Here is a 14,021-nt window from a genome sequence, read left to right on the forward strand (position 1 = left end):
ATTTGTGTATTTTTTATGAGTATACGTGTGTGTGTGTGTGTGTTGTGCTTCTGTGATGTGATGTGTGTGTGTGTGTGTGTGTGTGTGTGTGTGTGAGAGAGAGAGAGAGAGAGAGAGAGAGAGAGAGAGAGCGAGCGATGTATAGGGAGATTCAATATAAATTGATTACTCTGATATGCACGTAACCCACATTTTGTTTGAGATAGGCCGCTTTTAGAATGGAAGTTTATCAATTAAATAGAGCGTTTTATAACTTTGATATGATTTTATCAAAACCGGTATGCCTGGTACAATTACGTCTATGGGTTTTCGCTACTCCGGCTTTTCTCTAGAGCTATTGGTAGCATAAAAAGTCCTACAAATTCTTAGTCTTTAGATCTCCCGACTTTATCCTAAGGAAAGGCAAGGCATAACTATAGCCTGCTGATATCGCTTTATCAGATGACTGTACAGACAAACTATAACTGTATAGGCCTACTGCTTCATTTGTAAGAAAAAAAAAAACATTGTAAAGACCATCATGCCTGTGTTATTAAGATGATAAATGCTTGTCATTTCAAAAATTTTACTTATTGCAGCCTGCTGTAGGCAAGCAAACAAACAAGCGAGAAGACGAGAAAAAGAAGAAGAAGAAGACGACGACAAAGGAAAAGTTTGCTATGACATTTAAACTCGTCAGATTATATATCGAACATGAGTGGCACCTTAATATCCGACATTCTGAAAGGCGAACGATACAAAGACTTGGCTCATGAATTAATGTGGCACCTAACATTTTACCCAGATTCCTTTGTCATTGCTCTGATCTGATGGCATCAACATTCCCTCAATAATGTAGTCGATACACGGCAACCAACACTCAACGTGTTTATCTCTCAACGCGCACAACGCTGCTGTCTACCTCAGATATAAACTCATTCCATTTTGCCAGGCGACTGTTTAAGGCGCGCTTTTCATCATGAATGACGCAAGGTTAAAAAACACGCTGCAGCCTGAATCGCCAGCCAATATCGCCTTTTGTGTTGTTTCGATGGGCAGAAATTTCAATTCGCCTCAACGCCTTTCTCAATACACTGAATAGCCTGCAATGGAATTAATTTCGCGTCGTCAGTCCATGCAGGAATTAAAAAAGAAATACGAACGAAAGAGAAAATGCCACAGTGAATCGAAATAAAAGGAGATACGGCAAAAACTGCTCTAGGAAAATACACAATCACACTTCTAAATGCTTTTTTATTTGGTCAAAGTTTTCTTTCTCTTCCTCGTTTTCTTTGCCATGCCCCCTTCGTCTTCCTGTCTTTATTGGTAGCGTGACTCTCAGTAAATTCTCGATAAATTTTAGAATCATGTAACTAGTACTGACATTAGGTTAGGGCTTACATCCCGGCTAGATGCATGTTAAAATGAGAAAATATACTTTGCTGCCCTTCGTGTCGCCAAAATCAATTTCTTTGCCTCTTCTTAAATCCTGTGATGTCTATGTCATACATTTTCCTAACGATCTATGTCTGTTGGTTTACGAGATGTATAAGGCTATGAAGAGAAGGTTGCAAATTGTCGAGGATATTTACTCATCAGTTTTTATTTGTAAGAGTCAGCTCAGAAGCGTTCGTCTGGCAGGCTAATCAAAAAACATCTATTCATTGGTGCAGACTCAATTTGATATATTATGCAGTATATAATATAACTACGTGTAGTCTCGTTCGCGTAATATTTTATAACCTTGTAAAAAAAGTGCTGAATAGGGTGAGGAGAAATGCCGACGAAAACATGACAGAGAGAGAGAGAGAGAGAGAGAGAGCGAAAGAAAGAAAAAAAGAGAGAAGGGTAAGGTAAAACCACAGAAATAATGGTCTCGAAGTTCGTTTCTTCTAGAATAGGTGATTAAAATCGATTGTTACATTGTGGTTTTTTTTTTTATCCAAACCAATAATGTAAGCAAGAATTTACAGAAAACATTTCCTGATTACGTGGTATGGGTGGTGTCATTTTATCTTGAAAAACGACAAAAACACAACAGCGCTTTTGAATAAGCGTAATAAAAGATACTGTATGGATGATTACGTATCGTGATTGATTGAACGACTGTTTTATATGAGTTAAATTGTATTGAGTAAAGCTTTCTACAAATATCACGTCACCTCTGTTGTATTGTTGCTCCCTTTAGAACCACTGAATAACCTTTGCGTATAGCACTATCCATTGGTTGACGGAACAATTTTTTCAAAGTTGTTCAACTTTTAAAGTATACAATCATCCGTCTTCTATACCTTTATCCCCGTCCAGAACATTTGAAATTCCATAAATCTCGTACATTACGTGGGAATGCTGGATTGGAAATACAAATGCATTCGAGACATCATGCATTATCTTTTCCACACATCTATTTGGTCTTGCCGACTGCGATATTTCAGTGTTTGACTAGATCTACAGTCTTTCCTGATGCATCGTCTCCGTTCGAACTCTCTAAAATGCACTTTTCAGACAGAGATGTTTTACCCATAGTCCCGCAGAATCCGGGCACAATAAATATAAATCGTCGACGCGATTCTAGATTGTTGTTACTTCGTGCGTGAGTAACACGTGTATCTTTGCAAACAAGGGGAAGCTTTCGGTTTTTTTTTGCTGCAGCCATGAAATAGCGCATTTGGTTGTTCAAAAGGACCGAATAAGAAGACAGGCTTCACACACACGCACAGCACACATGCACGCATACACATACATAAAGCTCATTACCTCTCTTCCTCTGTTTTTTTTTCTGTCTCTCTATTTCACTTTCTCTATCTCATCCTGTCAGTTTCTCTTAAATACACACACACACACACACACAAACACACACAAACACAAACAGGTTTTCTAGAAACAAAACACGTAGTATTAAAGGTAACAGATTTTGACTATTTTATTTCACCGTTATACTACTTAAATGAACAGACGATATCAAGCTTATAAAGGAAGTGTGAAAGTAATCAGTTAAATTCAGAAAAGGATTCAGTATCCATCATCAATCAATATACCAATTACTTCTTTAGTGTTCAATGTCATCAGAAAAAAAAAGATTGTAGAGTGTTAGGCAATCAAAGGGTGGGTAATAGTAGTGAGGGTGGCATATAATATTCGTCATCATAGCCATCACGGTCTGATGGTTATGGCAATTTAACTTACATTTTGTAGAACCGGAGACCTTTACTCACGCAGAATTAGCACGGTTTCCCGCGGGACGCAGACAATGGATGCGCCACGAAATGGATTCGCGACTAAATGAAATTCGCATTGACCAAGAATATGATACAGTACACAACTCCATGCTGCGTAGTTGTGAAATGTATTCTTTTTCACTCTTTTTCCTGCTTTTTACCTTGTATCGTGAGTTATTATTCCACCACGACAACAATCATCTTTACGAAAATAGACTCTGTTAACGTATCATACACCATTAAATGTAAAATGAGAACAGAATGTGTGGAGTGCTTCGACTGTCGTCAGATAGACTACTGAAATTGTTTTGTGCTTTGTATATGCGTGTATTTGTTTGTGTGTGTGTGTGCGTGTGCGTGCGTGTGTGCGTGCGTGTGTATTTTTGTTTCCCTCCAAGCAGCAATATTGGTCATATGTGCACAATGAATAGCAATTTAAAGAGTTGAACAGTATCTGACACCCTTTAAAAAGACTTCGTCTTCGTTTTCCTATAATCTAATAGCGTATTTATGAAGTTGCACATGGGGATAAGATTGTCTTACCAATTCAAGATTCAAATTTGTTTAATATAGATCGTATTACAGTGTTTGGAAACCCTGATTACGGACTAATTTATTTTTCTCCATTTTTCTTCACCAGTTGTCATCAGGTTGGTGTTGTTCTGGTGAGATCTTATAAATTTAGTATGGAGATGGACGTCCTTTGAGGTTAGTTTGATCTCTTCTGAATATTATTGGTTATTCGATCCCTCTACAATATCTATGTCCAGCCGTATGGAATGTTTATGGGGGAAAAGAGATGAAAACAAAATGGTAATTCAGAGGCACTAAATATCTTTCGACTTATTTGTTTTAGATTTTATTTTCTGTCTATTTTTATTTCTCTCGTTCTCTATTTTCCTTGGAGTCCAAACTTCCGCTGGTAGAATCACTAAAGCAAACCTGGAAGAAGAGAACAAAGGGAATATTAAGAAACAGATAAAGATGATGATTATGATCAACATTATCAATATCTATATGATTATCCTTATCAAAATAATCATTGTTGATGTCAGACTTATCATTACTATTAGTATCATTGTCATTAGCATTAGCAGAAATCATTATGAGAAAAGCAACGGAAACAGAAAAAATTAGGAGAAGTATCAAAGCCGCATGTACAATTAAAACCTTATAATCTATGGAAAGGAACAGAGATTTCATGCTCGTGTTTATGCGCGCTTGCCACAGACATCATACATTATGCATAAAACTATCATATCTTTACCCATCTTTCGACATACTTCAAGCAAACAACACACTTGTGGAATGAAGAAAAATATGTGCGCGGCAGACAAGGAAGACCCAAGTGTTTTGTTTTTCTCGGGGCCCTTGGAAACGCGATGCAGATGCCTTTGCCGAAGAAACTAATGGCTCCCTCTCTTCCCTTGCTCTCAATATGGTAGGAAAGGAGGAACCTTATGTTTGCTTTGACAATGGCGTTGCCATCATACAATAGTTCGTGCTCTCCAAAGAATCGAATAAATCGAAGGCATTTTGGTTGTTTACTTTGATGTCGACTGAAGAGAACATGGCCTGGGTGCGATTGGTATAATGACTCGTGGGGACGTGCATGTGAAATTTATGAATATTCATCGTTCTAAAGTGGGTTGCTCACCCCCGCAGAGACAAGATGTGACCAAGCACCTCGTCTCTCTGGTATCATTTTACCACAACACAGCTGGCCAAGTTTGATTTGGGTATATTCGAAGGCGCATCCAATTTACTTGTAATATACAGTGTTCCCACAGAGCATCGTAATGTATTCCGAGATAGATGTAGTTCTGGGTCGACGACCACTCTCTCATCGTATTTGTGCATAGACCTATAGCATACCATACGAAACCAATCGATTCATAACAAGTGTACTCTGACGATAAACACAACTTGTTTCAAACCTGCCAGCCACATAGTTTGCATAGTCTTTATTGAAATAACATCACTATGAATAACTTATCGATGGATAAAACAAAACAACAACAAAATATTGCCCAGAAGGGCGTAAATGTCTCATGGAAGTAAAAGTAACCTGTAATCCATACTCGTGTGTGTTTGTGTGTTTGTGTGTGTGTGTGTGTGTGAGTTTGTATGTGTGTGTGCATTTTTGGGGGTAGGTGACAGATTACTTGCCGTCACGTTTGTAATCTGCCCCTTTTACAGTATTTAAGTAATTATCTTCTGATCCCTGTAGTGAGTAACTGCAACTGATAATCACTTCAATCAATTTTCAATCAATATATCAATTCAACCACAATATCCTGCAACTTAATGGCCTTGGTCAAGAGTTGCTATACAATGCTTACTGGAAGAAACATTGATTCCTATCAGAATTCAGGTTTATTTGCTTTTTTTATAATCAATCCCACAAAAATTAAAGAAAAGACAAAATTATTGCAGATTCTTAGTTTCGGGGAGAAGAAGGAAGGACAATTTAGGGTAGCGCCATGCGTCGTAAAATCAATCTAAGCCTTTGATTGAGCTTGCCTATCTCTTGCCTATTGCTGTGACTCAGGGAAAAAAAAAAGGTCAATCGCACTGAGTACAGAGAACCTTAACTTCTTTGGTTAACTGCCTCATTGGAGCTGAGTTCGCTCGCCAAAAATTGTCCGTATACTCACTTTGATGAAGTTTACTAAGAATCAAAACACTCTTTTCCTCTACTGCGCGGAGAGGAGAAATTTATTCCGTAGCTCGTATTCGCGCAGAAATTCAAGACGTCTGTTGGTTTCTGTATAGGAGGCCGCGCCGGTTCAAAACAGATTAATGACAGCTGGCCGAAACTCCTCGGCTCTGAATCTAGTAGCTAATCAATCACTCGTGTTTCCTTTTCGTCTCCTCCTGTAGTTTTATGCATCACTAACAAATCCGCCATCCCCTTACCCTCCTCTGGAGGACGCGCACGAACCAATGCAACTTAGCACGCACGCCGATAGTCGTACATCCATCACGCTTTGTCACCGAACAAATTTCCCGCCATACTCGCTCCCACTCACTCTACCTCTATCTCCCTTTAATACATACACACACATACATTCTCACGCACACGCACGCACACACACTCACCCCTTTTGATATACACTCATGCACACACACACACACACACAAAAACACACACACACACACACACATACACCGAGCGTTTCACTTTCCCTTCGCTGCGTGTGCACGTATTCTCGCCAAACCTCGCAAACATATTAAAGAACACCGAGCGCCACTCGCCTACCAGTGGATAAGGACGACGGCTGCGCGGAAGGATGTGGAGCTAGACCCTCTTCAAGCTGCAGTCACATGGCATCCCTGTCGCCATAATTCATCCTCTCCACTCTCTATATCCGTCGGAAGGGGAGTCACTTGGGTTTACTTACTTTGTGGTAGTCTGTGCACAGATTGCTGAAGAGTCATGTCTTGCCATGTACACATCTACCGGAGATAAGAAGAAGAAAGAGGAAAAAAAAAGCGCCATAAGATGTAAAACTTGCCTTTATTTTCTACATGTGTCAACTGGTATCCAACATAGAACAGGATCGCTGGAATACCTCTGGATGCAACCTTGACATATTACGCCAAGTGGTGCACAGGACATAATCTACAGAACAAGATAATAAAATAAGCAACTGACGACAAACCTACTTCGCTAGAGGAGAAAACCCACTTTGAAAAAAAATAAAAAATAAACTAAAAGAAAAAGAAGTTTTGAACCTCCGTGTGGGCATCACAATTTCTGTGTCCTAACGAAGCAGGGTATTGCTTCATCTTTTAATCACTGCAAGAGTGAAGGACAGAGGGAGAGAAGAAAATCGTTTAACCATGGCTTCTGATGCGGATCTTGGGAGCTTCTCGACCTCTCAAGGACCGAATATCACCGACGGCGGGGTTTTCCTGTCGACCACGGCCTTGCTGGTGATGCAGACCCTGCCCCGAATTCTCCTCATCCTCATCGCTATCACCGGTCTCGTTGGCAACTCCATCGTCATCTACATCATTGGCAAGCATCGAGACATGCGGACGGTCACCAACTACTTCGTGGCCAATCTGGCCATCGCAGACATCACCTTTCTGATATTTTGCGTGATACCCACCGTCATCGTCATCGGAATGAATGACTGGCCTCTTGGAGCTTTCATGTGCCGTGCAACGCCCTACATCCAATATGTGAGTAGACCGAACCCCGTGCCCTCCATCCATCCATCCATCCATGCTTTCACCCATCCGTCCATGTTTCAATCAATCCATCCTGGTGGTTTAATTTCTCTCTTTATAAACTATTCGTCTTTTTTACCATGCGTTTGTTTTCTTATTGGTTTAATGATCAACATGTCTGCAATGTTTTTGTAAAAGGGCTGTGAACGGATTCTGAAAAAAATATTAAAGAATGGTTAAATGTGTGACAAAGAGTCTATGATCAGCTCTATTGGTTATACGGATCAACTTTGTAATAAGTGATTTTTTTTTTTAATATAGTTATTGTATTGCAACGCAACTCCTTTGTTATCAAAGTATCAAATTATTATTATCCAGATTACCTGGTCAAAACATCTACGGCAAACCCACAACCCTTTCTATAACACGACAAAATTTTATTCAAATGGCGGCAATAATCTGGATGAGGTGCTTCATAGATAAAGTGTATTCCCTGTTAGGTTAACAGATATTTTAATATTGAAATGTGGCGCCTCGACTGAGGTATGTTCTATGTTTGTTCGTCTACAATCTAGTTCGTAGGAGTATGCTGTTATAAATATTAATACATCTATTTTCATGTGGGCACATTTGGTATGCTTGCACTAAACCCTGCACCCTACTATGTTTCAGCATATACTACATACACACATATGACTTATATACATACAAATACATTCGTGTGTCTGTGCGTGTGTGTTTTACTTATTTCATTGGATATTTTTCTTGTAAATGGGTACGTGAAACCCTGATAAGATAGATATTTCGTGCAAACATACTATTGCTTTGATCTAGGAGTTGCAATATGCGAATTATGCAAATCAACAAAGATAGACTTGTATGTGTGTGTGTGAGTGTGTGTGTGTGTGTGTGTGCGTGTGTGTGTGTGTGGATATAGGTTTACCCCTCTTTCCAGACACGACCAATTATAAAAGCTGGTTTCCACGTTGTTTCCGTGTGGGAGAAATACGTGACGCTCTCATTGCCAGTGAAAACAGACATATTCGTGCATCCTCAACAACTCGCGCTGAATACCAAAGCAAATTGAATTGACTCTTGTCGGGCGAAAATGGACAAGGACTTCATAAAACTGTCTGATCTTTAATTAGTCACGTGGAGCATGTATTCATGTGTGTGATAAACACACCAACAAAACAAGCCAACTTTGAGAAGGAGAAAATCACACGAAAGAAACAGGAAATAACGTATTCGTCCTTGTTTGATAATGGGAATATAAAAATGACAAATTAGGCAATCTTTCCAGCCTCTAAAAATAGAGTAGTTATGATAAAATAATGTCTTATTTTATCCCTTCATTCTGATTTTATATAGGATAAATCCGACAGGTAACAAGAGAAAAAAAAAGTTTTCTAGAACCAGTATTCTCAGAGAGATAAGTTTATTTGGATTTTTTTTTAATCTGTGAAAGGCAGCCAGCTCTCCGCTCGTATGAAATGACTGAACTACTTGAAATATTGTGTATTGTCTCTTTATGCCGATCAAATTATTCATTCTCCAGAAACGAAACTGTTTTACAGAAACCAACGCCTTGTATGAGCGCGTCGTTGGCATTGATTACGACCGCTATTCGATGATGTACATTATTCCGCAGCCATTGCAGGTATTGATGCCAATAATAATGTGCTTTATGCATGCCCATCTGCTCGGTGGACTTCTGCTTTTCTTGCAGTTCCTTTAAATTCGCAATCAAATCTATCAATGTCTGATGGAATTGGCTGATGAGTCTTCATACAAATATCCAATCGACATTCATGTGTTTGCTACGAGAGGTGGCCAAATTAGTCAAATTGGGAGATGGTACACAATGACTTTTGCCGCGGGGCTTCAAAAGCTCGCCGAAATTTCCTTGTCGTAGGGGAAACATAATCCCCCACTACCCCCCCCCCCCCCCCCCTTCGGTCCATGCAAATTTGAATGACAAAACTACTCCACGGCACTCTGGGAATCGTGGTTTGATAGACAAGGAGAACGAATGTATGAACAGCGCGGTAAGAGGACGGAGTCGTTCCGTCTTGCGTCCCGATAACGGTATTATACGGGAAAAATGTTTTATCCCGCGCGCAATCTCAGCCAATTCAAGCACAGAGATGAATCTGATTAAAGAAGAATTTGAATCACTGGCGGGAAAAAAAAAGGAGAAAAGTTCACCGTTTCTTTATGTGATGACTGCTTACGCGTAATTGCATTTAAGAGTGATTGGTTCAGCGAGTACAATGTTTTAGTCGCGAAATGAGTATGCTTGAATGCGAGGGAAGTGGCATAGCCCAGGTAACCGCACATTTTTACAAGCTTTCAGTGTAGCGTAATGTGGCGGAAAATTACAGCGGCGGGTATACTTTGGGCCGTGACGTCAGACGGAGAGGGGACATCTGGCAAAAGTACAAACATTGCACGATCACGGTGCGGGTTCCCGCCACAATCGAGTGTACTACAGAATAATGAGGCGACAGAAAACAGAGAGAGTAAGAGAGGAGGCGAAAGGAGTGGAGAACATCAGAGAAAGAAAACAGAGGGAAGGACTGAAAGAGGGAGAGAAAGAAAGCCCAAGAGACTGGAACCCCATCTTTATCTAAGTTCAGAAAGCTTCATAATAGATTAGATAGCAGTAGTAAGTGCCACCAATCATTGAATAAACCAACTTTATTCGATCTCGAAAATATGTTTGTTCCCAGTGCAAGGCCCTCTAGCAACGGCTGGAAGCAAACTTGAAACGACAAGAAAATACAGCAATCGTTTTACGCATGAATCATTTCATTCCAGAAACTCATTCATCTATACGAGGGATACCCCTCAGTTTGAATCTGATATTATACGTAATCTCGCAAACTCTTCCAAGTTTCCTTGTAATTCATTTTGTGAATGTTATTTGAATTACATTAACAGTATCAGATCTAACTCTTCTTCGGCAACGAAACAGAAAAAAAAAACGTTTACAGTATTTTTTCCGATAGTGTATCGTTTCAACTGATTTTCTTAAGTCCTCTATGCGCCACACACCAAACAACTCATTTCCTTCATCTTCGTTCAATCCTCCAAACCAAGCAGGCTGGAGATTTGTTCCTCTTTTGTTGTTGTTGTAATTTTACATTAAGATTGAAAAGTAAATTATACACACGTACTACATTCGACAAGCTGACAAGGAAGTTAAGTCAGATAAGATACTAGATTAGCAATTGCATTCAGTACTTGGGTTGCTGGACTGAAATACTCGTTGCATCAATGCAGGAGGTTTGTCTAATGGCAGGCTACTGTTACGGGGTTTGTCGCCTTGCCAGCCGTGACTTTCGGTCAACAGGGTTCTATCAACATTCGCTTCATCACCGCTAAGCCCCGCTCTCTCCCTCGTCATCGACCTAGTCGGCAGTCGCCAGTTAGGGGGGCATCCACGCCGCCGACTCCAGGGTAAAATCAAATAAACATGAACCTTGAAGAGCCTTCTCGCTGCAGCTAACTGCCCACGATTTCCCCGATGTCAGTGTATCCCTGGTAGGCCTGAAGACGCGGCAAGGACTCCAATAAGACCCTTGAGTAAACATTTATGCAAGGTACACATACCGCCATGATTGATCGAGGGTTTGTTTCACACACATAATTGATCGCACCGGCGGTTTGCAACGCTAAATCTTCGCCGTTAAGACGCATTATTCATTTGTCGCCTGCAAATTCGCGTACTCTCCAGTATTCTGATGCGAGTGGAATTGACTTGACCGGGCGATGGATTCTACCTCAGCACGCCCTGTAAACACGTGTGACTGACGCGGCTGACACGACCAAACGAAAATTCGTTAGAAAAGCGGTGCTGTAAGTAATTCATTATCATAATTACTGTTCGCCTGTCTCAAGAACCTTCGCTTGACGAACTCATACATATGTGAAGGATACAGTAGAATGATAAACTTTGAAACATCTCAGCCCCTATCGCAGGGCTTCATTTGCAAACCTACGTTAGAAAAGATTAAATTTTTGCGTCTCTCCGACGAAAACTGAAGTCACACAGCGGTTAATCACTCACAGCGTCAGCTCTTACTTGATTGTAACACATTCGTAAGCACAATGGCAATTACAGGAACAATAATGCCTAATAAACAAACCCTACATGACTAGATTATGGTGGTGACGAGTACATTGCCTAAGATTAACCACTTACAGCAAATAGAACGATAAGATTTGTGCTTGTTTGAATACTTGAGGTAGTGGGGGTCGTGATTATTTTTTTCATTTGCATTTTGATTGCACCAGATGCTGCCGATTTATCAAAATTGAAGGTAAGATTGATGAGTTGATTTTGAGGTGAGTTGATTTATTGACCTAAGGTAAAATGATTGCTATCAGCCATACATGTTTTTCAGCAAGGCCGCGAAATCTTTATGACAAAAACACGATTTAAATCATACAATGAAGAGAATGCAGCTCTAAACATTTGATTTAATTAAAAAGAAAAATAAAGCAGTATAAAAGTTACTTGATATAAGTATGAGATCACTATGTCAAACAACACACGGGAAGTGAAAGACGGTCACTATGTACTGACATTGTGGAACAAGAAAACTTGATGAGATCAGGCCAAACAACTTAGATAGGAAGTGTGCTATGCCTCCCACTTATGCTACCCTTTGTTTGCGTCATTGATGAGATTACGGAGGAATACATGATTTGATCACATCCACCCAGAGCTGGGCGGGGGAGATGGGGGGGGGGGGGGGTGAGGAGGAGGAAGGTTGAATGAAGTGAGAGGGCGTGACTGTGTAAGGAGGGGAGGGTCAAATTAACGTTGACTGATCATCTCTGTCAACGTACTACACTTGGTGGTCTCATCACCGTATCCCATTCTCATCATCATCACCGTCCGATTGGTAGGATTCCCATTACTGACTCCTTCACCATATGGCGTTGTTGTTTTGTCCCCCAACCCCTAAAAGCGAAAACATGCTGCGGTAGAATAATGATAGCTACATCGTGTCCGGGCTCAACAGAGCTCGCGAGTTGATTAATCATCCCCGGAAATGTAGATAACAATGGTATTAGTGGTAATCGTTGGATTACTTACAGAGATCCGTTTTGCATTCGTCATGTCTTTAGCGAGTCTTCTCTCATGCAACGAAACAAAAAATTGATCTTTCCTCAGGGCGATCAGTACCATCTGTCATTAAAGGTATTGCTTTGCCGGATATTCGACGAACCATCCCCTCCCCCGGGAAAGAGCTAGGACAGGCATCAGATTGGAAGGGACTGTGCCGCACATGATGAACATCAATGGGTTGCGATCAGAGGGACAGTGCCCTCTTCCGCGTCATTTGCTTCTGAGAAAAAGCAGGGGATGATAAATAGTGGACATTACGATATTGACCTTTGATCTTAAAGCGTCCATTGCTTGTCAACGCTATATTACGTTGTTTAATTTGTACAAATTATACAGCAACAGGTAGATACCAATACAGCCGGGAGCCGCGCGGAGTTATGCAATACATGCTATTAATACTTTTCCCTCTTCCTAGGTAGAATGATTTTGATACAGCTACTCACTCCCAACCATTTCATATAGAAAGAAAATGAACAAATTTCCGGCACTAGGCGACGTTGAGACACTTATTGTGAAATATTGAATAGTAAATGAACTCAAAATGTAATTGTTTATCTTTGGTAGATCAAGTGTGACGGCCATATCGGCTTGATGCCTTTCATTACCTGCCCGATTTTTGACGACCAAAATCACCCAGATTTTAATCATTCTAACGACGCATCGTTTGTTTTGCTCTGTTCGTAAGGTGGACGCCTAACAGTGATCACAGATTATAGGAACGCAATATAGAGGTTAGGTGCAGGCTGTTTAGACACTTACGTTGATGCTAGAGAAATATCAAACTCCATGCCATTTGCGACTTTAAAATGGTGTTGGAGTGAAGCAGCTTCTCACTTTCTTTCTACTTTTTTTTTCTAAAGCGTATTAGGTGGTATTGTTTTTAGCATTTCGCTTGCATCTAGCCCTGGGGTCAAAGAGCCAATCTACATTCCTAGGAGCTTCCTCGTGCATCACGGTCCGGGTATTTTCGAAACCTTTCCACTTCCGAGCACTCCTCGTCGCTTCATAATGTACCTGTACCCAGTCATCAACGGAGTCTCTTCCCCACCCCACCTCACCCCTATAGCTGCTCCCCTCCCCCATCCTTGCATCTTAAAGTTCTCTCCCCCCCAAAAAAAAAAAAATCAGACAAACAACTGAACAAACAATTACAGCGACGATAACACGTCAACTACAAAAACCAAAAACATCATTTTAAACAAAAAAAAAGAAAATCATAACAAAATTCTGGTCTGTTATATAGAGGATGCAATGCTCGTCACTGATAACAGCAGTTATAATAAAAAATAAAAAGCACAGAAAATGTACCATACTTTGTTCTCAATATTTTCGAACGGCTCGAACTTTCAAACATACAAAAGAAAATCCTTCTTCCTTTTTTTTCAAAGTTTGTATAGTCATCTGATATTAGATATTTGGGTTACGTTTTATTCTGGACTTTTTTTGTATTGTATTTCATCTAAAGTTACTTGTAACATTGCTATTCGATATCGATTGGATCCTCA

At 40.3% G+C, this 14,021-nt stretch overlaps 1 protein-coding gene across 1 annotated transcript in view; it reads left to right on the forward strand.

Moving 5' to 3' along the window:
• Nucleotides 1-6,478: 6,478 nt before the first annotated feature.
• LOC139712402 (G-protein coupled receptor 54-like) overlaps nt 6,479-14,021 on the forward strand; it is a 49,697-nt gene continuing 42,154 nt past the window's right edge. Inside the window, exon 1 of the mRNA XM_071624553.1 lies at nt 6,479-7,388. Within this exon, the coding sequence (XP_071480654.1) occupies nt 7,044-7,388 (345 nt within the window). The 5' untranslated portion in view covers nt 6,479-7,043. The remainder of the gene's footprint in view (nt 7,389-14,021) is intronic.

Source organism: Diadema antillarum, unplaced genomic scaffold (assembly GCF_040938485.1).
Source record: "Diadema antillarum isolate AM-2024a unplaced genomic scaffold, OU_Dant_1.0 scf00000000, whole genome shotgun sequence".
Lineage (NCBI taxonomy): Eukaryota > Metazoa > Echinodermata > Echinoidea > Diadematoida > Diadematidae > Diadema > Diadema antillarum.